General features: G+C 40.0%; 1 protein-coding gene across 2 annotated transcripts in view; it reads left to right on the forward strand.

The window, feature by feature from the left end:
• DIAPH3 (diaphanous related formin 3) overlaps positions 1-16,618 on the forward strand; it is a 511,880-nt gene extending 495,262 nt beyond the window's left edge. For both annotated transcript variants that reach the window (XM_006090522.3, XM_023755349.1), the window contains one exon: positions 16,334-16,618. In XM_006090522.3, coding sequence (XP_006090584.1) covers positions 16,334-16,599 — 266 coding nt within the window. In that variant the 3' untranslated portion in view covers positions 16,600-16,618. The remainder of the gene's footprint in view (positions 1-16,333) is intronic.
• Positions 16,619-22,567: the final 5,949 nt, after the last annotated feature.

Consider the following 22,567-nt stretch of genomic DNA (forward strand, 5'->3'; position numbering starts at 1 on the left):
CCACCTCCCCTCCCCACTGGCCTGCTCGCCCCCAACTGCCCCCCTGCTGGCCTGCTCACTCCAAACTGCCGCCCCCGCTGTCCTGATCACCTCCAACTGACCCCCACTGATGGCCTGCTTGGCCCCAACTGGCCCCCCTGCTGGTCTGCTTACCCCCAACAGCCCCGCCCCCCACCAGCCTGATCACCCACAACTGCCCTCCCCTCTTGGCCTCTAACCGCCTCTACCTCGGCCCTGTCACCATGGCTTTGTCCAGAAGAACGTCCAGAAGGTCTCCTGGAAGGTCTCCCATCTAATTAGCATATTACCCTTTTGTTAGTATAGATATCTACATGTAAAGTACTGATTTACCTCCATAAGAGATGAGAATACAGATCCTACTCTAAGGAGTTCATGGGTCTTGTCACTCAACTCTAGCATGTAGCAGGGGACAAAAATACCATTAACACTAAGTGGACCAGGATGCACAATATATGAAAGAAGTACAATGGAAGTTCAAGGGCAAGTGTCATCACAATCTTTTGAGAACTTGGTAGCATTTGATGAGATTTGAGGGATCATAGATTATAGTACACAATGATTACTACAGAGGAATAGAAAGGAGGTAGTATTATATATAGAGTTCACTGCATAAGTAAAACTAAAAAAGTTGAAACATATGTCTTAGTCTTAGGAATTGCTCCATTTCCTTTTTAAAAAATAGTACTTTCCTCAAGCATGGATTACTAGTGAGAGAAATGTATTCAAAATTTTTAAAATTTAGCCCTGTGGCTCAGTTGGTTGGAATGTCATCCTGTAAATCAAAAAGTCGCTGGTTTGATTCTAGATCAGGGCACATACTTAGGTTGCGGGTTGGATCCCAGGTCAGGGCACCTATGGGAGGCAACCAGTCCATGTTTGTCTCTCTCACGTTGATGTTTCCCTCCCTCCCTCCACCCTCCCTCCCTATCTCCCCCTACATCAAACATATTTTTAAAAAATTTAAACTTGATAGAGGCATTTGTGGTTAGCTCATTTTATTTACAAAAACACAGAACATTTTTAACTCTAGACTTTCTACTTGGTACAAGTTGTATAGTGTTAACTAAAACGTAGAAGTTTTATGTAATGTCAAAGTACAGTAGTTGCCCCTTGTCCACAGTTTTGCTTTCCAAGGTTTCAGTTACCCATGGTCTCAGTTACCTATGGTCAACTGCAGTTGGAAAATATTAAATGGAAAATTCCAAAAATAATTTTTAAGTTTTAAATTACATGCCGCTCTAGCAGTGTGATGAAATCTTGCACCATCCGCTCTGCCCGTGAGTCATTCCTTTGTCCCGCATGTCCACACTGTATATGCTACCAGCCCATCAGTCACTTAGTAGCCATCTCAGTTATCAGACCCTCTCTCTTGGCATCGCAGTGCTTGTGTTCAAGTAATCTTATTTTACTTAATAATGGCCCCAAAGCCATCCATAACTTATAGTATATTATAATTGTTCTACTTTACTATCATTGTTGTTAATCTTTTACTGTGCCTAACTTATCCATTGAACTTTATCATAGGCATGTATGTAGGGGAAACCATAGTATAGTCAGGATTCGGGACTATCTGTGGTTTCAGGAATCTTGGAACCTTTCCCATGTGTAAGGGGGGGACCATCATAAACTAGTTTTTTTGTATTTTCTAATGTATAATGAATCTGGGTAATAGATTTTGGTAACTAGCTCTGTTGCATTTTAAGCATAGGCAGTACTTTATACAATACAACCAAAACCCCGCAAAATATATCCCTGGTTCTGTTTAACTAGAGATCTCAATCGAATTTTAAGGTATTTGTCAGAAATGATATCAAAAAATAAAGTGTCTCCTAGTTCCCTTTGGTTCCTTGTGCTAACATAGGAATACTGTCTGCTGCTTTTTCAGCTTTTATCGTTTATTTGTTAAGTCAGATAACCGTGGTATACTTTGGACCCCAGAACTGAATTAGGGGACTTGGACACTAATTCAAACTTCACCATAATTTACCTCCTAATGTAGGGCAAGTTCCTTAACTCCTCAAAGCCTCCTCCGTTCCTCATCAGTGAAATAGATAAAAGTCATACTCCTTTAGGCTGTATGACAATTCATGTAAAAGGCACATAATAAGTGCTCAAACACATTAGTATTATTTTTATTATTAGTCTTTTGTAAAACAAAATATGAAATGGGAAAAAACTAACAATTATGTTATTAATTGTAAATTTATTCATTATAATAATAAGATGGTAAATAATGCTAATTTTTGTTAGAACTAAATCTGAATTCCATCTTTGCAGATTGTGTTGTAGTTGAAAAAAAAATTTTTTTAACAAATTATTTTTGGTTTATCACATAGTAAACCTCATTGGACAGATAAGGCAACCAGTCGATGTTTCTCTCTCACACATCAGTGTTAATTATAATTATTTTTTACTGTGATAAGTTGAGTTATAAACATGTAAGATGATAAGATTTGTGTAATGCAAGAGAAAATAGAAGGTAATTCCATTGAGAAATAAAATGGTTCCTATTGGAAGGTCTGTGAATATGAGGGTTTAAATGGACGTGGGAAAGCTGCAGAACACATCACTTTGTTCTACTCCAGAAGAGGCCTTGCATGTCATGGGATTCCATTCATTGTGAAGGTTTCTAGAGTCCATTCATGACAATGATTACTTTCCTCTTTCAATTAAATGAGTGCCAGTATAGAAAGGTAGTAGCTTTGCAAAATCTAAGCTTTAGAAATAGAATAATTAATTAGCAAACATATTATTATACTATAATAGTTGTAAAAGAATGTTTATGTTCCATATTTTTAAGTGACCAGAAGTTATCAGGGTACTCTAATGTCCACTTAAATTTAATGATTGGTGACAGGTGTAACTGACCTCTAGTGGCTAGAGCAGGGGTGGGCAAACTTTTTGACTCGAGGGCCACAATGGGTTCTTAAACTGGACCGGAGGGCCGGAACAAAAGCATGGATGGAGTGTTTGTGTGAACTAATATAAATTCAAAGTAAACATCATTACATAAAAGGGTACGGTCTTTTTTTTTTTTTTTTTAGTTTTATTCATTTCAAACGGGCCGTAGTTTGCCCACGGCTGGGCTAGAGTTTAGACACTACAAAGACTTAGATACAAATAGATTTAGACACTATATTTTATATGATTTCCAAATTGCAAAAAACTAAGAATATTTATATTATCTTAAAATTGAGTAATAGAAAAAAGAGAACACTCTGTCATGTGATAGTAATAGTTTCCTTTGTTTTTAGCAAAGACCATACTGGAATATTTGATTAATTTTTTCTTAATTAATTTTGTATCTCAATTAGCTGAGAACTTTCATCTCAGTAATCTAATGAACCATAAATTGCTGGACATTTACAATTAATGTGGATCCCTGGTAATTTTCTTTTTTTTTTTTAATTTCAAGTATCATGTGGATTATAAAGTTCCATGCATGTTAAGGCTTCTTCTGAGCTAACACTGTAACTCTTCAGGAGAATATACAGGAAATGAGCAGCTGACATTTGCACCATCTTGTCCTCGGTCCATTTTCCTGCAGTCAGCACCTAATTTCTTTCTTTTCTGCCTGCTGTCTGGTACATTTCTAGTGCTTTGTGTTTCATGTTACCATAGAGACAGGAGGTACTCCAAAGCCCTGGGAAGATGAGTAGAAGTTGGTCTTTGAGGAAACAGTTCCCGCTGGCAAGATAGAGAAGCCCGAGGCAGGAATCTATAGCTGTAAATGGGAAGAGGGAATTGTGTGTTCCGATCCAACTATGTGTCCATGGAGTCTCAGGAAGCACAGGCCCAGTCTGTGCTGCATTAAAAATGAATTGTTTACTGAAGCCAAGTGTTCAGAGATCTCAGTGCAGCCCGGAACCAAACTTAGTGTTTTATTTGCAATAAAGTAACAGAAGTAACATTGACCTATTCCTTTTACAGTTCCTCATTAAAAGGGTGCTAGCAGCTTCTAAGAAGGGTCCTCTTTGCCTGACTTCGTTTGCCGATCAAAAATCTCACCTTAGAAATGTGGATCAATATTCTTTGACTCAGTCGAAACCATCAAAAGTCATATTACAGTTTGAGTACAAAGGGCTCTACAATTAGCACCCAAATCATTGATCCAAATACACTAGTTCTAGAAATGAGTAGTTTATACATGGGTGGGCAAAGTATGTTTACAGTTATGAGTGTTCAAAACATAGTTTATTCTTGTATTAGTATTTATTAATGTGTATTTTTCCATGTAAACAACTATAAACCTACTTTTGACCACCCCGTGTTTACCTTAAGTTCTCATATACTCTTTTCATATTTTAGATATATAAGTTAAAGCTTTTCAACATTTATCATACTTAATGAATTGTTATATTCCTACAATATTATTCTAACTCATACTTAATATTTTGTATTTAGGAGAAAGCTGTTTAAAATATTTAATCATATAGATTTTTTTTCTCTCGCTTTTTCCTTACAGATATTCTGTGGTAAGACTTTGTAGGGAAAGGGGGGAGAGAAAAATGAAAATCTTAAGAACAAAATAATGTGCAAAGGAATTTTAAAAGAACAAATGTTATTTTGTACATTTAAAACCATTCTTTTTTTTTTTCTTGAGTGGGTAAAATGCATACCCAAAGTGTTTGCTAGATTTTTGTCACACATCTAGTAGTCTAAGCAGGGAAAGAGTTCAGGGAAACTTGGAAAACATCAACATATCTTCCTAGGTTACAATCCCAGGGCATAGTATGCAAAATTGTACTTCAGAGGAAGAAGGCCAGTAATCTGTATATAGAGTAAGGTTGAGTAAGGTCCTTTGAGGCACTCACTTTCCTCAAACTGACAGTAGGAGGCAGTAGGATATTAGTCTGAGCTGCTGTCTTTAAGGTAATAGCTATGACTCAAGGCAGATCTTTTTTCTTCTTCTTCTTTTTTCTTTTTTACTCATTTTCTAGAAATACATGAAACCAAAATCTTAGAAGTAGTTTCAGATTTCATAATGAAACTTGGTACCATCAATCCAGTACAAGATAATGTCGCTGGGCTATGAATAGATCAATCAGAAAAGGCAAGTCTGTTAGCTTCTAACAGTGGCAACTCTGTGCACCTCGGTTCCAATTTGAATAGGAGAATGGCAAGAAATAAAGGCCAATCTCATTTTGGAAAGGAGAGTCACATTTAGTGTTAGATCCTCCTAGTTTTCACTGACTTACTAAAATGTGTCTAGAACTATGAGGTAAAAGTACAAGAGTCTCTGAATGGTGGCCTGGTCTTCCTGTACTTCAGTGGCTAGATAAGCATGTCAACAGAGAGAGTAGCACCAGTCGGCATGTAATTGTTACCATTCACCTTTCATGACTGCATTTTGAACTTTAGCCATTGTCTATTTCACCACTCACAAAAGCTACATAAATCCAAATTACCTAGGAATGTCCAACTGTTCCTCTTTATATAAGACAAAATCACAATGAAATGCTAAATTTTGGGACATTGCATTCTTTCATTTATTTTTATGTAGCTAAAAAAGTAATAATGTTTAAAAAAAGCATTTTCCTTCTGTAATAACTGATTTTGTTAATAGTTTAGCTTTCATGTATTGACCTAATTTTAATAAGGTCTGTATTTTGGAATTACCTCAGTTTTAGCAATGTATTTATAACTGCAATTATTTCCCTATGTAATTCAAACAGCACATATTTATTTGATAACTAACCATGAGTAGTGTACAATCGGTGACCAGAGAACAAAACCAAGTTTACTAGTCCAAACTACATAGGGAAATAAATTTATTTCTAATATTGAGGAAAAGATTCCAAAATACATACCCATACAAGGGTGGGTTTTGTGATCTTGATTCTATCACTTTTTCTCTAGACAAGTCAACTACACATCCCTATATAGTGACTTAAATAAATTATAGAAGTACTTTTAGTAAATATGGGTAAATGAACAATATTAATTTCCATTAGGATATGGGTTATTCCAGTTTGAACTTTAACTTTTAACTAAAGTTTAAAAATTGTTTTATAATTTCTAATTTTTTAAATAATAATTATTAGGTTTTCAATAGTACAAAATTCAACGTGGAATGAAGTTACTCACCACTTAAATTTTCTATAAAGATATCCCACTCAAAAATGTTACAAGTAATTGCCCTGGTAGAAACTGCAGTTGGATCTGTGTTGTCAGTACTGTAGCCAGTGGCCATATGTGGCTCCTGAGCTTTGGAATGGGGCTGGTCTGAAATGAGACTATAGGTACTGAAAGCTTAACATACGTATTTGGTTTCAAAGACTAATGTCTCTCCCTCCCGCCCGCCCCCCCCCCCCAAAAAAAAGAAAGTTAAAGATTCTATTAATATATTTTACTTTGCTTACATGTTGAAATTATGATAGTTGACATTTGGTTAAGAAAAATACATTTTTTAAATCAATTTTACTGATTTTCCCAATATTTAATGTGGCTTCTAGAAAATTTTAAGTTGCATATATGGCCCAATTTTGTGACTCTCATAACATTTCTATTGGACAGCACTGTCCTGAACTCAGTGCTGTGACCTCACGAGACCAGAATGCACAAAATTATGCATTAATCAAAAGTGATATGTCATCAGTTTGTTCCTTAGGTAATGTTATTCCAAAGTGTTTTTTTAAAGGATATATATGAAACATTAAGTGAAACAGGTGGTAAAATTATGCTATGCTTAGGTTCAGTCACTTAAGAAATAATGTATTAAGCACTCATTAAGAGGCAGGCACTATTATTCTAAGTACAGGAAGTCCTCAAGTAACACTTTTAATTAATGTTGTTTTGTTATACTATTGATGAGAAAATAAAAATCAACTTCCATTGGGGGCCACTGTCTGTGTGGAGTTTGCATGTTCTCCCCATGTGTGGGTTTTCTCTGGATAATCCGGTTTCCACCCACATCCCAAAGATGTGCACGTTAGGTGAATGGGTGTGTCTGCATTGTCCCAGTGGGAGGGAGTGTGGGTGAGTGTGAGTGGCCTTGTCCCGGATGGGTGCCTGCCTTGTGCCTTGAACTGCCAGGATGAGCTCTGGCTAGCACAACCCTGAACTGGAATAAGTGGTTGGAAAACAATTATTTTCTTTGCTTTAATTAATCTTTCTTAAATGTGTGTATAGCTAACAGTTTTTCAGTGTTCAATATTAGAAGTGTTTGGGGTCTTTAGAAATTTGGTGTTGTTTTTGTGACCAGAAATATGCAGAGTAGCCTGAGACAGCTGTCAGTAATCAATAGCAGGACAGGTGAACAGATACTATGGTTTGTTTAAGTATGAAGGGAAAACTGCTTTGGTCTCAAAAGTTTCATGTTTTAAATGTGTTGTTTGAAGAGATCCTGGTGATACAGATGCATCAGGAGGCTGAGGCGCACAGAGTGAAGCTCTCCTGTTAGGGCTGGAGGTGCAGGTGTTATGTCTCCTTTCAAGAGGAGAAAAGGGTAAAGGGGCAGAAAAGTGGGCCAAGGATGAAATAGCCACACAGAGAGAGGTATTGTCATGTGTGGGAGGGGTTTGGGAGGTAGAATAAATTATCAATGATGGCTAAAAGTGAATCATCAAAACGTAGAAGAGTAAGCATCTGAGAGAGCATTCTAATGAGCAGCCCGGAGGCTTGAGTGTTGTCTCCGGCTCTGCCTGAAAGTTGTGTCTGCTGCGTAAACTTTATGTAAAACAAGGTAAATGTACCACGTCATCTCTCTCACAGGATTGCTATAAGAATCAAATGAGTGGATGTTTGAAGAAAGTGTTTGCAAAATATAGAGTAGCCATATATAAAGGTAATATGAATATGAATAACATTCTGTAATTACTTATGACACCAGCTGTCCAGAGTTAGGCCAAATTTCACAGCACTCTAAAAGACTGCCCTTACTTCAACACCAGCTGCAAGTTTGGGGGTTCCCAATGTTGACCAGCTGGCTGCAACTGGGTGTGTTTTACTAGCCCCTCAGGTTTGATAATCCACTACAGTGACTCCTAGAGTTCAGGAAGTGCTATACTTACTGTTACAGCCTTTTTATAGTAAAACTAGAGGCCCGGTGCACAAAAATTTGTGCACTCGGGGGGGTCCCTCAGCCCGGCCTATGCCCTCTTGCAGTCTGGGACCCCTCGGAGGATGTCCACATGCTGGCTTAGGCCCGCTCCCTGGGGAATCAGGCCCAAGCTTACAGTCAGACATCCCTCTGGCAGCCCGGCAGCTCTCGGGGGATGTCCACTTGCCAGCGGGGAGCAGGCCTAAGCTGCAGTCGGACATCCTTAGCGCTGCTGAGGAGGTGGGAGAGGCTCCCACCACCACCACTATACTGGCAGCCATCAGCCTGGCTTGTGGCTGAGCAGAACTCCCCCTGTGGGAGCGCACTGACCACCAGGGGGCAGCTCCTGCATTGAGCGTCTACCCCCTGGTGGTCAGTGTGTGTCATAGTGACCAGTCATTCCCAGTCGTTCTGCTGTTAGGGTCAATTTGCATATTACCCTTTTATTACATAGGATAGAGGCCTGGTGCACGGGTGGGGGCCAACTGGTTTTCCCTGAAGGGTGTCCTGGATCAGGGTGGGGGTCCTGCTGGGGTGCCTGGCCAGCCTGGGTCAGGGGCTGATGGCTGTTTTCAGGCTGGCCAAACCCCCTTCAGGGTGGGGGTCCCTACTGGGGTTCCTGGCCAGCCTGGGTGAGGGGCTGATGGCTGTTTTCAGACTGACCAAGCCCCCCTGGCGACTGAAGCTCCCAGCCTTTCCTTTTTTTGTTTTATTTTTATTCGCTCCAGCTCCATGGCCATGGCTACTGGAAGCAGGTATCGCAGGGGCAAGCAAGCCTCCTGCTCGCTCCAGCTCCATGGCCACAGCCTGCTGAAAGCAGATATCTGGGGTTTATTTACCTTCTATAATTGAAACTTTGTTGCTTTTGAGTGGAGCTCAGAGCCGGCAGCAGGCTGGCTTCCTCCATCACTGGAGCAAGCAAGCCTCCTGCCTGCTCCAGCTCCGTGGCTGCCAGCCGCCATCTTGGTTGGGTTAATTTGCATATAGTTGCTCTGATTGGCTGGTGGGCATGGCTTAAGGCATAGCGAAAGTATGGTCAATTTGCATGTTTGTCTATTATTAGGTAAGATGACACAAGTCAGAACTAGCCAGATAGAGACCACACATAGTGTGGGGCCTTGGAACGTCCCAAACATGAAGCTTCTGTTGTCCTCGGGGATGCATTTCCCCCCCCACCCAGAACATCAGTGTGTGACAATATGTATTACCAACCAGGAGAACTCACCTGCACTCAGTGTCCAGAGTTTGTGTTGAGGCTTCGTTCCTTAGACCTGATTTATAGGTAACATGATAGAGCTCAGTCTCCACCTTCCAACCCTCTAACCTCCATCGGTCTTTCTGATGTGCCCAACCACATCCTCAATCACTTATTACCGTAAACTAGCTAGGAGCCCACCATGAACAGTAAAGGCACTCCTGTCACTGTTAATTCCAAGGGTTTAGTGGCAACCTCCCAGAAACTTGTAAAAAGACCAACTAAAATTTTATTACATACCTTCTAGAAAGTGTTGCAAGTGTAAGAAAATGAAGCATGAGAAAATTCCATTTGAGTTTAGGGTTTTTGAGGTGTCTGGTAAGTTTGTAGGGAGCAGTTTCAATACAGAAGTATGAAGGAAAGCCAAATTAGAATTTGCTAATAATTGGTTAGAAACTTGAGAGAGAAGAAAGCAAATATAGAAAGGAGCATTGAACAAAAGTATTATATTACAAATCAGAAAGGTAAGTAGTTGAATGGAAGGATTTACATGGCTATTCTCTTCAAAGGAAACAGGCTGGACTCACCCTGGATGTTCTTTGCTCAGAGCTGCACCCTCTGAACTCCTTCTAGCCAGTGGTCAGTGAGGGAGGCCCAGCATAGGGAATTGGAAAATGGCAGTGCTGGCTTTGAAGTTTATTTAAAAGGGCAGTGATATAGAACAAGACTGAATGGAAGTGCATATATGATGGGTTTCTGGAAATTCTTTTTAAAAAAAGTTCTAGATTAATTGTCAGGTATCTCCTTTATTCAGAGAGATATCTTTTATTTATCATCCTCTGCTTTGTCTAATTTGTTCGAAGTGGGGAAGTATTGTTTTGTTGTTTTTACATATGGTTTCAATAAGGGTTTCTTGGCACTCCTAAAAGACTTTATATACAAAGAGCCCCTTTGCTCTTTTTATCATTTTTATACATTTTCAATATAAAAGGTAAAATAAACAGCAAAATGAAGCTAAGGGAAGACAATTATTTATAACATCAGTAAATCAACTGTAAGAAAAGCCACAGGGATATGGGCTGCTGGCGGCCAGCACTAACTTCCGTTATTGCATAGATTAAAAACATATATTTGTCACACACTTCACTATCATGTAGACCCAGTAGTGCTTTAAAAATTGTATTTATGGGTCACTTTTTTCCCCCTCACGAAAGTAAAGTCATTGCTGAGGTGAAACAAACAGCTACTTAGTAGGTCAAAGTAATAGTTAAGAGCAAAAGGTGAAGGATTGCAAGGAGAGACCAAACTTCAGGAAGACTGAATAAATGCAGTCAGTTTAGGACACCAGAGTTCTACATCCTTTCTCCTGTCAAAGCTGCCACAGGCTCACCGTTGACCACAAAAGGCAGGAGCTCGATTTTATATTTCATCTGAGTGTTGGCACTTCTAAGAAGCTCATGCCCATTAGAACCACAATGTGATGGGGGATCAATACTGACTTAGAGGGAATAATGCCTCTTTCTGAACCATAACTGATATTTCCTGCAGCTGAGAGGTTTCCCAAGGACTGTCAGCCAGGGTGTTAGCTGGCCTCTCAGCTCAAGAAGCGTGCCCGTTGGCCGAGATATTTCCTCATTTGATGCCATGCTGCATATATTTATATTTACTTCTTTTGTCAGCAATTTTCCTGGTTTTCTCTGTCTTTTGTGTTACTCAAGAAACAATGGAAATGTTAGGATGGTGCAGTTTTTGTTTCTGGGTTTTTTTTTTTAGCTTTTTTTGTCATCCAAAAGGCCGTGTGGGATCCAACATTGATGTAGGTTAAGGCTTTTATGTTTAAGTCTAGTGAGAGTCTCTGTGTTTAAGAGCCATTCAACTTTTCAACAATTTTCAACTTTTTATTCACTTTCAGGAAAAAAAAAAAGGCTGTGGTGGGACTCCAGATTCAGTTCTTATAGTAAGAATCATAGGACAAAATAGATAGAAATAAGTGAGTTGTCCTGTGTTAAAGGAAAAGAGCATATATTCTCACCCTGTTTGTTTCTACAGAAGCGTAAATACAAGATATGTGGATTGGATTCCCTTACTGACCTGGTGCCGATCACCAGTGACCCTGGATACTGGCAGTGGTCCTAGACCATACTTCCCTCCAGACATCAAGTGTAACATCTTAGAGGGGGAGATAGCAGCCTTGGATTCAATTCATAAACTAATAGCACAGACTTTTTCTCTTTGGAGAGTTATACAGTCATTCTAGTTTGCCTCAGTATTTTTCATTTCCACTTTAAAAACTGTATTGATAAGGATTTGAGTTGATGGGAAATAGAAAATGCTTCTCTTTTTCTTGATACCCCAGTCCTGTCTTTGATTGAAAGAGTTCATGTGTCCAAGGTATGCCATTTTGTATGCAACTATCTAATTCTTTATGAGAAGGACAAGCCCACTGGCCTGAAATTACAATTTATTTCATGCCTCTGAACACCTATATGGAGTTCGCTCCAACGTACAGGGTTTTGGCATCTACTGAAGGTTTGAACAGAGCCTTCTAGAAATTAAGTGCATGTTTTCATTGCAGTAAGTACATGGAATTTGGATCTCTGGTTCAGCCCAGATGAAGCCACCAACAGGAGGCTTTTAAAATAATAGTAATAACAAGAGACACCTGGCCTTGAACCAGTGTTACCATAACATGTTTGTATAACAGTGAACTTCCATTTGGGGACTTCCTCTAATGGTGAACATTTTCTCTAGGTGCAGTAGATAGAAGAGTCCTCCAACCCAACTTCATTTATCTACTTTGCAGTGTAAAACTCCACTCCCTCTGTTCTACCTTTTGGATCTCCCATGACTGGGGACTGGATAGAAGCTGTGGGATGCTGAGAGAGAAATGTGAGGGCTGGAGAAATTTCTCACAGAGCTGTAAGCTCATTGTTAACAAAGCCCTGTGTACGTTCTTTTTATTTTCTTCAGCAGTCTCAGGAATAGCCTCTTTTTATCTCGCCCTGTCTGTTGCTGCTCATGAAAGATTCTCCACCTGAAACCACAGAGGAGTTAAATACCAGCTTGGTTTTTCTCTTATCATTTTGTCCCTAAAGCATGCTCACAGCTATTGTGGAGTTTTCTCAAAAGGACAGAAATGCTCTTGCCTGCATTGGCCCGCCCATTGTTATCCATCTTAGCCTTAGAAGAAGTTCAAAGAACAAACTCGAAAAGGAAACCCAGGCTCTGCTGGGCATTTCATCCTTAGATCTGGCAAAGGTCAAGTAAAGGAAGACCAAAATATCCAAGTGGATATATACAGTCCTTGTTTTTAGCACCTCGCAGTTTATTAGTGACCTTGTTAGGAGCTGTTTCGGAAGAGCAGAAGGTCAAAAGCATCATTGGAGTGACTTCAAGACAAACATGGGAAGAGAGGAGCTGAGATAGCAAGTAAGGGCAATTTCAAGAGGTTTTGCTGTGCAGACAGTCAACAGGTTTGATTTTTGAGGTAGTAGAGCGGATGTGGAGTCAAAGAATTTTTTTTTCCGAAAGGTTAGGGTTATCACAACATACTTGTATACTGAAGAGAACGGGCACATGAAGAAGGAAACCTTTATGAAGTGGTAGTGAGGACACAGCAGTCAGAGGCATGTCCTTGAATAGACAAGCAGTAGTAGTATGTGGTGCTACCTTGAGGGGCTGTCCTCAGGTAGCAGAGCAGATCCTAACAGGAGGGAAGGCGTGTGTGTGCATTCAATGTGGAGACAGTAAGTGTGGGGGGCAAGGAGAGCTTGTGGGGGTTGGTTCTCTCCTGATTGCTTCTATGAATGAGTTAAATAAGAGTGAAGGAGATCATGCTGGATGTTTGAAAAGAGAGAAGATGTGAAATAGTTGTCTAGGAGAAGGGAGGCGTGCATGGAGTGGGCAATTGTCATGGAATGATGGTTGTACTTGAAGTTTATAGTCATGAATTTAAGTGACGCCAGGAAAAGAAAGTACTGTGTGCTATGGTAGTTTACATAGGTATACTATCTGCTCTTCAAAGTTATAGGGAGAATTAGATGTGTTAGAAAGCATTTTGAAAATCACTTCTCAGCCTTTTGGCTAAGATCAAGCGTCGAGAAACCATTTTGAAGAATTAAGTACAGGACATCATTATTATGAAACTTAGCCTTGAATTACTTAGCACTTTTCCTTGGCAAAAAGCTTTTCAAATTTCTTTAAGACAGCCTTAGTATCTCTAGAGACAGCATTTGGCTTCTGCCGCTGATTTACTTGGTAACTAAGTCTAAGCGATGACTTAACCTCCTTCTGCTTTTATCTCTCAATCTACAAAATGAGGCTGGTAATGTTTAAAGTGCAACAACTGCTTTATAAATGAAGGTGCTATATATGTATAAGTACAAGCTATTAATAAAATGGTGTTTCAGCCCTGACTGTCATGGTCACCAGAAAGTCAGGGAGGTCAGAGCATCTGAAAAAGTCCCGAGTCTTGGGTGGTAGACGCCTCCCTTGGAGAGCTTGGGAAGGAGGAAGGAAAGACAAGTGTCTTAAATTAGGTGTCACCCACAGTATTTCCTTTAATTCTCATCAGTACTCTCTGAGGCTAATTAATAGAAACCTGAAATCCAAAAGAGATTAAGTAACCTGTGAAAGCCACGTTGTAGACCTTAGATTTCAACCCAGATTGACCTTAAAATCCCATTTTCTTCTCACTTTGCCTCATGTGGAATTGGGCATGATGCATGATAGCCATAGAAGGTACAAAACAATATATGTATATATGTATCCTATATAATAACAGGCTAATACACAACCGGAACAACCGGTTGCTATGACGTGAGGTGATCATCAGGGGGCAAAGCTGCCCCCTAGTGGTCAGTGTGCTCCCATAGGGGGAGCGCTGCTCAGCCAGAAGCCGGGCTTACGGCTGGGGAGCAAAGCGGCGGTGGCGGGAGCTTCTCCCACCTCCACTGCAGTACTAACGATACCCTCAGGGGATGTCTGCCTACCGGCTTAGGCCCTAGAGGGCACAGGCCAGGCTGGGGGACCACCCCCCGCCCAGTGCATGAATATTGTGCACTGGGCCTCTAGTACATATATAATAGACCTATATTTTTTTTAGTCCAGTCTCTTCACTGCCATCAGATATTCGACTGGAGTTGCCCTGTAGCAGAATAAACTACTTTGTTGTAGATATCATCATGATAAAGTCGTTTACAAGAAATCAAATGACAAGAAAAGACAGAAACATCAGGGTGAAGGAGTAGTAAGCTGACTAAATATTTGCACTTAGCGACAAATGCAGTTTTCAAACACATTTTAGGACAGAAGGATGGATGCTAGAAAATAAATGTGTGTGGTCGTGGGAACTGCAGGAATACCATGTGCACTGTGCCCTTTACTGCAAATGCAATATGTATCTTAGAAACTATAGAGCACAAACTGCTCTAAGAGAAAATCACTGCTCTAGTAGATTTTGATTTTTGAGTAACAATTACCCACCTGATAGAGAAGGTGATAGGAAAAGTATATTTATTTTCTTCCAACAGCTAAAAGGTGATCATACTTCTAAAATTTGTTGAGAATGTCCAAGAAAGTGTGTAAAATACTCATCCATCACTGGAAAGCCCCTGGTCAGGAAATGACAGTGCAGTAAATATCTTCAGCGGCCACCTTTTAATGCACAAGCTGTTCTCGGTTGGAACTTTCAGCACTCACATAAAACACACTGTCATGAGTGACTGCTTGTGCTCCAAAGTCATTACTATTGGGATAATGGAACATCTCTCAGCGAATAACCAAAAACTTTAAATGTCACGTCACTTCAAGCCATTTCAAGCCCCATTCAAGGTTACATGGATATTGAGGGTGTCTGTTTTTTCATGGTTGGAGGTCTGTGAGAGCGATCATTCCTATGGTTGTGCAATGTGAGAGTCAGTTAACTAAAAGGAAATCCGGTATTCTTTGGGAAAGTTAATCAGCCAGAGCCATTTAGTCATTAGCTATTGCACCTCTTTCCTTAGAGCCTTGATAAGTCAGCATCACTGTCACTTACCAATAAAGGAAAATATGTGTGTATGTGTACCTGTCAGTATGTGTATGTGTGTATATATTTGACAATTAAATTATAACCTAATTCTGTTTTGCTAGCATGTTTTAATAATTTGCCTGTCAAGTTCATTGTTTCTTTTAGGGGAAATCATTGACTTTTGAAATTCCAATAGAAACTTTTCTCTTTTGTTTTGTTCAAAAAGGAAATTATTATTCAAACTAATGCTTATCTTGGATCATAGAGTGTGGAAATCATTTCTTTGCCCAATGTATGTTTATTGAACACCTACTTTGCTCCAGGGCCATTTCAGCCACCAAAGTTGCAGCATATTTAAAACAATGTTCCTGATATCTCAGGGCTCACATTCTAATGAAGAGATAGACATTGGACAAGTAAACAAGTAAAGGATGTGTCCAGTGGCTATGAGTTCTTTTTTTTTTAAATATATTTTATTGATTTTTTACAGAGAGGAAGGGAGAGAGATAGAGAGCCAGAAACATCAATGAGAGAGAAACATTGATTAGCTGCCTCCTGCACGCCCCCCACTGGGGATGTGCCCGCAACCAAGATACATGCCCTTGACCGGAATCGAACCCGGGACCCTTGAGTCCACTGGCCGATGCTCTATCCACTGAGCCAAACCGGCTCCGGCTGGCTATGAGTTCTATGCAGGGAAAGATGAGGGGATAAGGAGATACTGTGATGCAAAGAGTAAGTATCATTTTAGATGGATGGTCAGAGAAGACCTCTCTTTAGATGGCATTTGAGCAGAGACCTGGATGAAATACAGAACCAAGCTTTGATGATAACTGAGTGATAGGCATTTCAGGCATAAAAGAAGGAAATAGCATAAGTGCTAATGAAACTATTGTCTATTTTTATTTCAGTTTATAACCTCTGCATGTTTATTTTAAATCTGTTGATTTTTAGTTTGATATATCTAAGAGGACCTATTTATTGAGAATAATTATTTTAAAATTTCATGATCTGCACAGTCCTAGCTCATCACAGTGGTAAATTTGATGTTTCTTCCTTCTTGTAGAAAATCAGAAGGTGCAGTTGACAGAAGGGTCACATCTACGCTACAATATCAATTGCAACTCAACAAGGACTCCAGTCGCCACGGAGCTTAATTATAACCGAGGCACTCACACTCACACGTCCACAGGGAGAGTCCAGGCAGCTGAGAAGGACGCCTGCCATGTAGAAAGCAGCAGAAAAAGGGAAATGGAACTTCTTGGCTCGGTTTCTAAAAATGAATCCCTTCCTGAAGTTGAAGCCCTGCTGGCAAGATTACGAGCTTTATAAATTAAACCGGCAAAAAAAATAAAATGAGTAAGCCAAATATAAAGCCACGCTCTGAGCTATAACACTTGAAAAAAATTGCTTTCTATGTAAGTTACTTTATATAATTTTAAATTATGATATCTATTAGAAAAATAAAGCTAAATACATGACTGCAATGCTTTTCCTATGTACTTGAGGTGGTGACTCATTTGGGATTGTAACGGGCTTTAACGTTTTCTGTATTTGGTGGTTAGGTTATACACAGTGTTTTAGAGACAGTAGGTGCCCATGCGTTCAGCAATATATCATCTTTCTAAGTCAACTGTAATTTCTACTTTATTATTTTCAACATTAACAACCCTCAAATCTTCAACCTCAAGTCTTGCTACCTATGTATGTGTTGTTTATATAGGTCCAGATTTCTCCCGAATTGGGATCTGCCTGCTATTAGCATAGTATCAAAAATATAAATCTGAAGATAACAGAGCTATGAGGAAATGATTGGTAAGCTCCTTACCATCATTGAATTCATGTTAATTAGACCTGTAAGAAACTATAAGACCATTGAGCACATTTCCAAAAATGATGTAATAGGAATGTATGCACTCTGTAAAATGCATAAGCTTTTGTATGAAGCTGGAGATATATGGTATTACAATGCTGCTGAATCTCTTAGCCCACCCCACCCTGTCCCTGTCCCACCCTCTTCCCCGTAATTATGACTCTGGGATAGAATTTCCATTTTGAAACTTGCCAAGTAACAAATGTCTTTATTTCTGTGAAAAAAAACTTGGAATTGCAGTATGTTTGATCTGACAATCAATAACTTTAACAAAGATCTAAAAAAATGTTTCAGCTAAAGTTTTCTTATGCAAATGTTACACATGTGCTTCACTTGGGGCATCAAATTAACGTTGATAATTCCATATCAAAGAAAATAAACTTGTACTTGCACTAAATGAGAGAAATCATCTTTTCCTTTTTGTAGTTAGCATATTCTGTGGCTGAGCTGGAAATAGACTGTGCTATGCAGTCTCTCTAAGCATCTATTTTACTTTATTACCTGCAATAAGTAAGTGACTGCTCTTTTACCTACAGTTAAAAAGCAGTTATATGGAACTAGTCTGCGAGGTCCGCTGCTTTTTATTTCCTTGTTTAAGTTGCCACCTCCTTTCAGCTCCAACTTAATAAAGTTAATTAATTAGAACTATGAACCAGGCCCTGTTTATAGACATTGGGGAACAGAGTGTTATCCGTAGCCAGTGTGGCAATAAATTGTTCTTGTGTGTATTGCTGAAATGTGCAATTTGCCCTTCAATGCAATTCCTATTTTCCTGAACACAAATCCTAAAATCAAAAAAGTGAAGGATATTTACACATTTAAGCAGACAAGAACCCTAACAGGAAGAGAGAAGTTCAATGGAAGAATTCTAATTATAGGTTCTTAACATGATTTTGCAAAGACTTGGGCTTTTCAGAAACAAAACTGAAATTCAACCAGGTAGTTTGGATACACCAGGCGGCAGGTAAACACTCTGAAAACTTGGAGCTAAGGATCAACCAACAGAGAGAAGCAGCCGGGAGAATAAAGGGAAGTAAAAATGACACAAACTCCTGGGGACAGAGAGGGCGGCACCAGATCCAGCAGTCAGCTTCCAGAGCATCTGTCTGCCGGAGCCTGAGGCTAGCACAGCGACTGCAGTGGCCCACATCCCCTCTCCCAGACTCACTGACAGGAGCCTGTTCTGAGTAGGCCTGATAGGAAGACCATAGCTGTGAAGACAAAAACACAAGAGTTGATAGAGGTGCCAACCAAGAAGCCAATCACTTTGTTATTTTCTTGATAGCTGTCTGTTCAACAAGGGGCTAGATGAATAGAATTAGGGTGTATTTTTTTGTTTGTTTCTTTTTGTTTTTGTTAACTGATGATTAACAAGGACATTTTCCATTGATTTTTAGAGAGAAGGAAAGGGATGGGGAGAGGGGCCGGGGAGCGAGCCTGCAACCGAAGTACGTACTCCCGACTGCAATCAAACCCAGGACCCTTCAGTCCATGGGCCAACATTCCATCCACTGAGCAACACCAGGTAGGGCTAGAATTAGGGTTTTAAAATTCGCAATATTCCTTTAGCCAACTGGAAATGAAAACTATACTAATGACCTTTACCTGGAGGGTGGGTAGTGAGGTACAATTTTGCATTTCTGAGCAGTTTGTTCAATTGAAAGAGCAGTTAAAAGGCCCATCCGAAACCACCTGACAGAGCTCAGTGCCCTTGATGAGGATGTTCTGTCTGGGCTGGTGACAAACCCCAAATAGATTCCCCTCCTCTTTCCCTCAGGCCAGTGTAGAGAATGTAGCAAGAACATAGAGACAAGTAAGTGATCACTGAGTTGTCCAAGAGCAAAGACCTGCAGCTAACAAGTTTTCCCAATCAGTGTAATTTTTAAAATAAGGGAAGCAGAGAGTCCTGCTGAAGATGCCCAAGTAAGTAAACGCTGAACTCACCTCTTCTCACAACCGTATCAAAATTACAGAACAATCATTGAAGACCACCTGAACACTAGCCGAACAGAATTCCTATTACTAAGAATATTAAGAAGTCATACGGAGACTGATAGGAGGGATGGAGTCAAGAATTAGGCTGGTCCCACACCCTCAGTGTGATGATTAAGAATCAGGTGGAGCCCTAATCGGTTTGGCTCAGTGGATAGAGCATCAGCCTGCGGACTGAAGGGTCCCAAGTTTGATTCCAGCCAAGGGCATGTACCTTGGTTTCGGGCATATCCCCAGTAGGGGGTGTGCAGGAGGCAGCTGATGGATGTTTCTCTCTCATCTGTGTTCCTAACTATCCCTCTCCCTTCCTCTCTGTAAAAAAAAAAAAAAAAGAATCAGGTGGAGGTTCCATCTAAGGAACAAGGGCTCCCAGCCTCAAACCGGGCTCCGCAGACTGGGGCACCAGCTCTAGGAAGAAGAGTCCCTATAACATCTGGCTGTAAAAACCAGCTGGGATTGTGTCCAAGCAAGACAATGTGCTATGAGAGCCCTAGGCACTGCAGGGCTTAAAGGGCCCAAGCACAGACTCACTCACAAGCAGACACTCAGCTCCAGTGCAGGGGCTGCATCTTGAAAAGCACCAGGCACATACTGGCAGGAACTAAATTGCCTAGCTTCAGGGTGAGGGTTGGAGGTCAGGGCTTGGATGGAACTACTGGCAGACACCACTGGCAGACACCACAGTTCCTCTGGCTCCCCTTGTGCAGCTGGCAGGCACAGGTAGGCACCAAATCTGAACACACCATTAACACTGTCTGCCCACCATGGTGATCCTGAGACCCTACCCCACCCAACTTGCCCACCTAGCCCAGACTTCTTCCAGTGAATTTTCCACACATGTGGTCTGCCTCAGGTGATGCTGCAGACTTTCCTAAATGTCTCAAAGATCCACAAATTCCAAACAAGCAGTGGCCAGCCTTAGCATGCTTTGTACCACCTTCTAAGTCAGCGGTTCTCAACCTGTGGGTCGCGACCCCTTTGGCGGTCAAACAACCCTTTCACAGGGGTCGCCTAAGACCATCCTGCATATCAGATATTTACATTATGATTCATAACAGTAGCAACATTACAGTTATGAAGTAGCAACGAAAATAATTTTATGGTTGGGTCACAACATGAGGAACTGTATTTAAAGGGCGAAAAGGTTGAGAATCTAAGTGGTCCCAATCCTGTGACTAGTGTAGCCAGCCTAGGTTTGCAGAATAGCCTTTTCTAGGTGCCTCTTAAGTCCAGTACAGGTGGCAGCCAAAGACAATCACTTAGTAGCTGCTACAAGGTGGTCCTGGACCAGGCAGTGCAGCAGCTGAGCGTGGCCTGCAAAGGAGCCCTCCTAAGAAGCGCCAGAAGCAGCATAGCCAGTGGTCAGCTTCAGACCACACCAGAGCAACACCCAACTAGCGCCACAAACAACACACCCAAGGGCAGACTTGGCAGGCTCCAGAGCCCTGTTAAAGCAATCCCACTCCTTGGGATGAGTCCCACACAACAGCTTATCTGCTGTAGTCACAGCCAGTCCTTACAGCCTGATGATAATCCCATCCACTGTAATGCCAACAGCAGTCAAGGCTCTACTACAACAGAACACCTGGCTCAGGTGACCATGAAGACTGTACCACTGAGCCCCACAGGACAACTTCTACATAAGGCCACTCTGCCAAGACTGGAAGGCATAAATAATCTACCTAATACATAGAAGCAAACACAGGGAGTAATCTAAAATGAGAAGATAAACATGTCCCAAATGAAAAAATAGAAACAAAAATCTGAAAAATGAACTAAACGAAGTGGAGACAAGTATTCTACCAGATACAGAGTTCAAAACACTGGTTATAAGGATGTACAAAATAGAGAGGAGAAAAATAGAGAACTTCAATAGAGATAGAAAGCATGAAAAAGAACCTGTCAGAAATGAAAAATATAATAACAAATTAAGAATATATCACAGGGAATCAATAACAGATTAGATGAAGCAGAGAATCAAAATAGTGGTAAATACCCAATCAGAACAGCAAAAGGACTAAAAAAGAAAAGAGAATTCAAAGGACCTCTGGGACAACATCAAACATAAGAACATTTATATTATGGTAGTACAAGAAGGAGAAGAAGAAAACAAGGGATTGAAAACCTATTTGAAAAAATAATGGCTAAAAACTTCCCTACCTGGTGAAAAAAATAGACTTACAAGTCCAGGAAGTACAGAGGGTCCCAAACAAGATAAAGCCAAAGAGGTCTGCACCAATACACACCATAATTAAGGTTATTAATTGCCAAAGGTTAAAGACAAAGAGAGATTCTTAAAGGCAGCAAGAGAAAAGCAATTAATTACCTATAAGGGAGCTGCCATAACTGTCAACTCATTTATCAACAGAAACTTTGCAGTCCAGAAGGGATTGGCAAGACATATTCAGGTGATAAAAAGCAAGGCCCTATGACCAAGATTGCTCTCCCCAGCAAGGCTATCCTGTAGAATTGAAGGAGAGATAAAAAGAATTTTCCAGGCAAGAAATACCTAAAGGAATTCATCATCATAAAACCAGTATTATAAGACATGTTAAAGGGACTTCATTAAGAAGAAGAAAATTTAAAAATAGGAATAATCAAATGGCAATAAATACATACCTATCAATTACCTTAAATGTAAATAAATTAAGTGTTTCAACCAAAAGACTAGGGTAGCTAAATAGATAAGAACACAAGAACGATACAAATTCTACCTACAAGAAAACCATTTCAGATCAAGACACACAGACTGAAAGTAAAGGATAAAAAAAGATGTTTCATGCAAATAGAAATGACCAAAAAAAAAAAAAAAATGCTGGGGTAGCAATCCCTCTATCAGGTAAAACATACTTTAAAACAAAGGTTATAACAAGAGACAAAGACATTTTATAATGATAAAAGGATCAATCCAAAAAGAAATTATGCTTGTAAACATTTACCCACCCAGTGAAGGAGCACTTAAATACATAAATCAATTATTGATGGACACAAAGGAGAAATCGACAGTAAAAGTCATAGTAGGGGACTTTAACACCCCATTGACATCAGTGGATAGATCATCTGGACAAAAAATCAAAAGGGGATACAGCAGCCTTAAATAAGAATTAGATCAGGTGGGTTTAATTGATATTTTTAGAACATTTTACCCCAAAGCAGCAGAATATACATCCTTTTCAAGTGCACCTGGAACACTTTCCAGAATAGATCACATGTTAGGCCACAAAACAACTCTTAATAACTTTAAAAATACTGATATCAAGCATCTTCTCCAATCACAATGGTATGAAGCTAGAAATCCATTATAAGAAAACTGAAAAATACAAAAACACATGAACACATGAAGGCTAATAACATGCTACTAAACAATGAATGGGATAACAATGAGATCAAGGATGAAATCAAAAGACACCTTGAGAAAAATGAAAATGAAAACAC

Source organism: Myotis lucifugus, unplaced genomic scaffold, assembly GCF_000147115.1.
Source record: "Myotis lucifugus unplaced genomic scaffold, Myoluc2.0 scaffold_74, whole genome shotgun sequence".
Classification (NCBI taxonomy): domain Eukaryota; kingdom Metazoa; phylum Chordata; class Mammalia; order Chiroptera; family Vespertilionidae; genus Myotis; species Myotis lucifugus.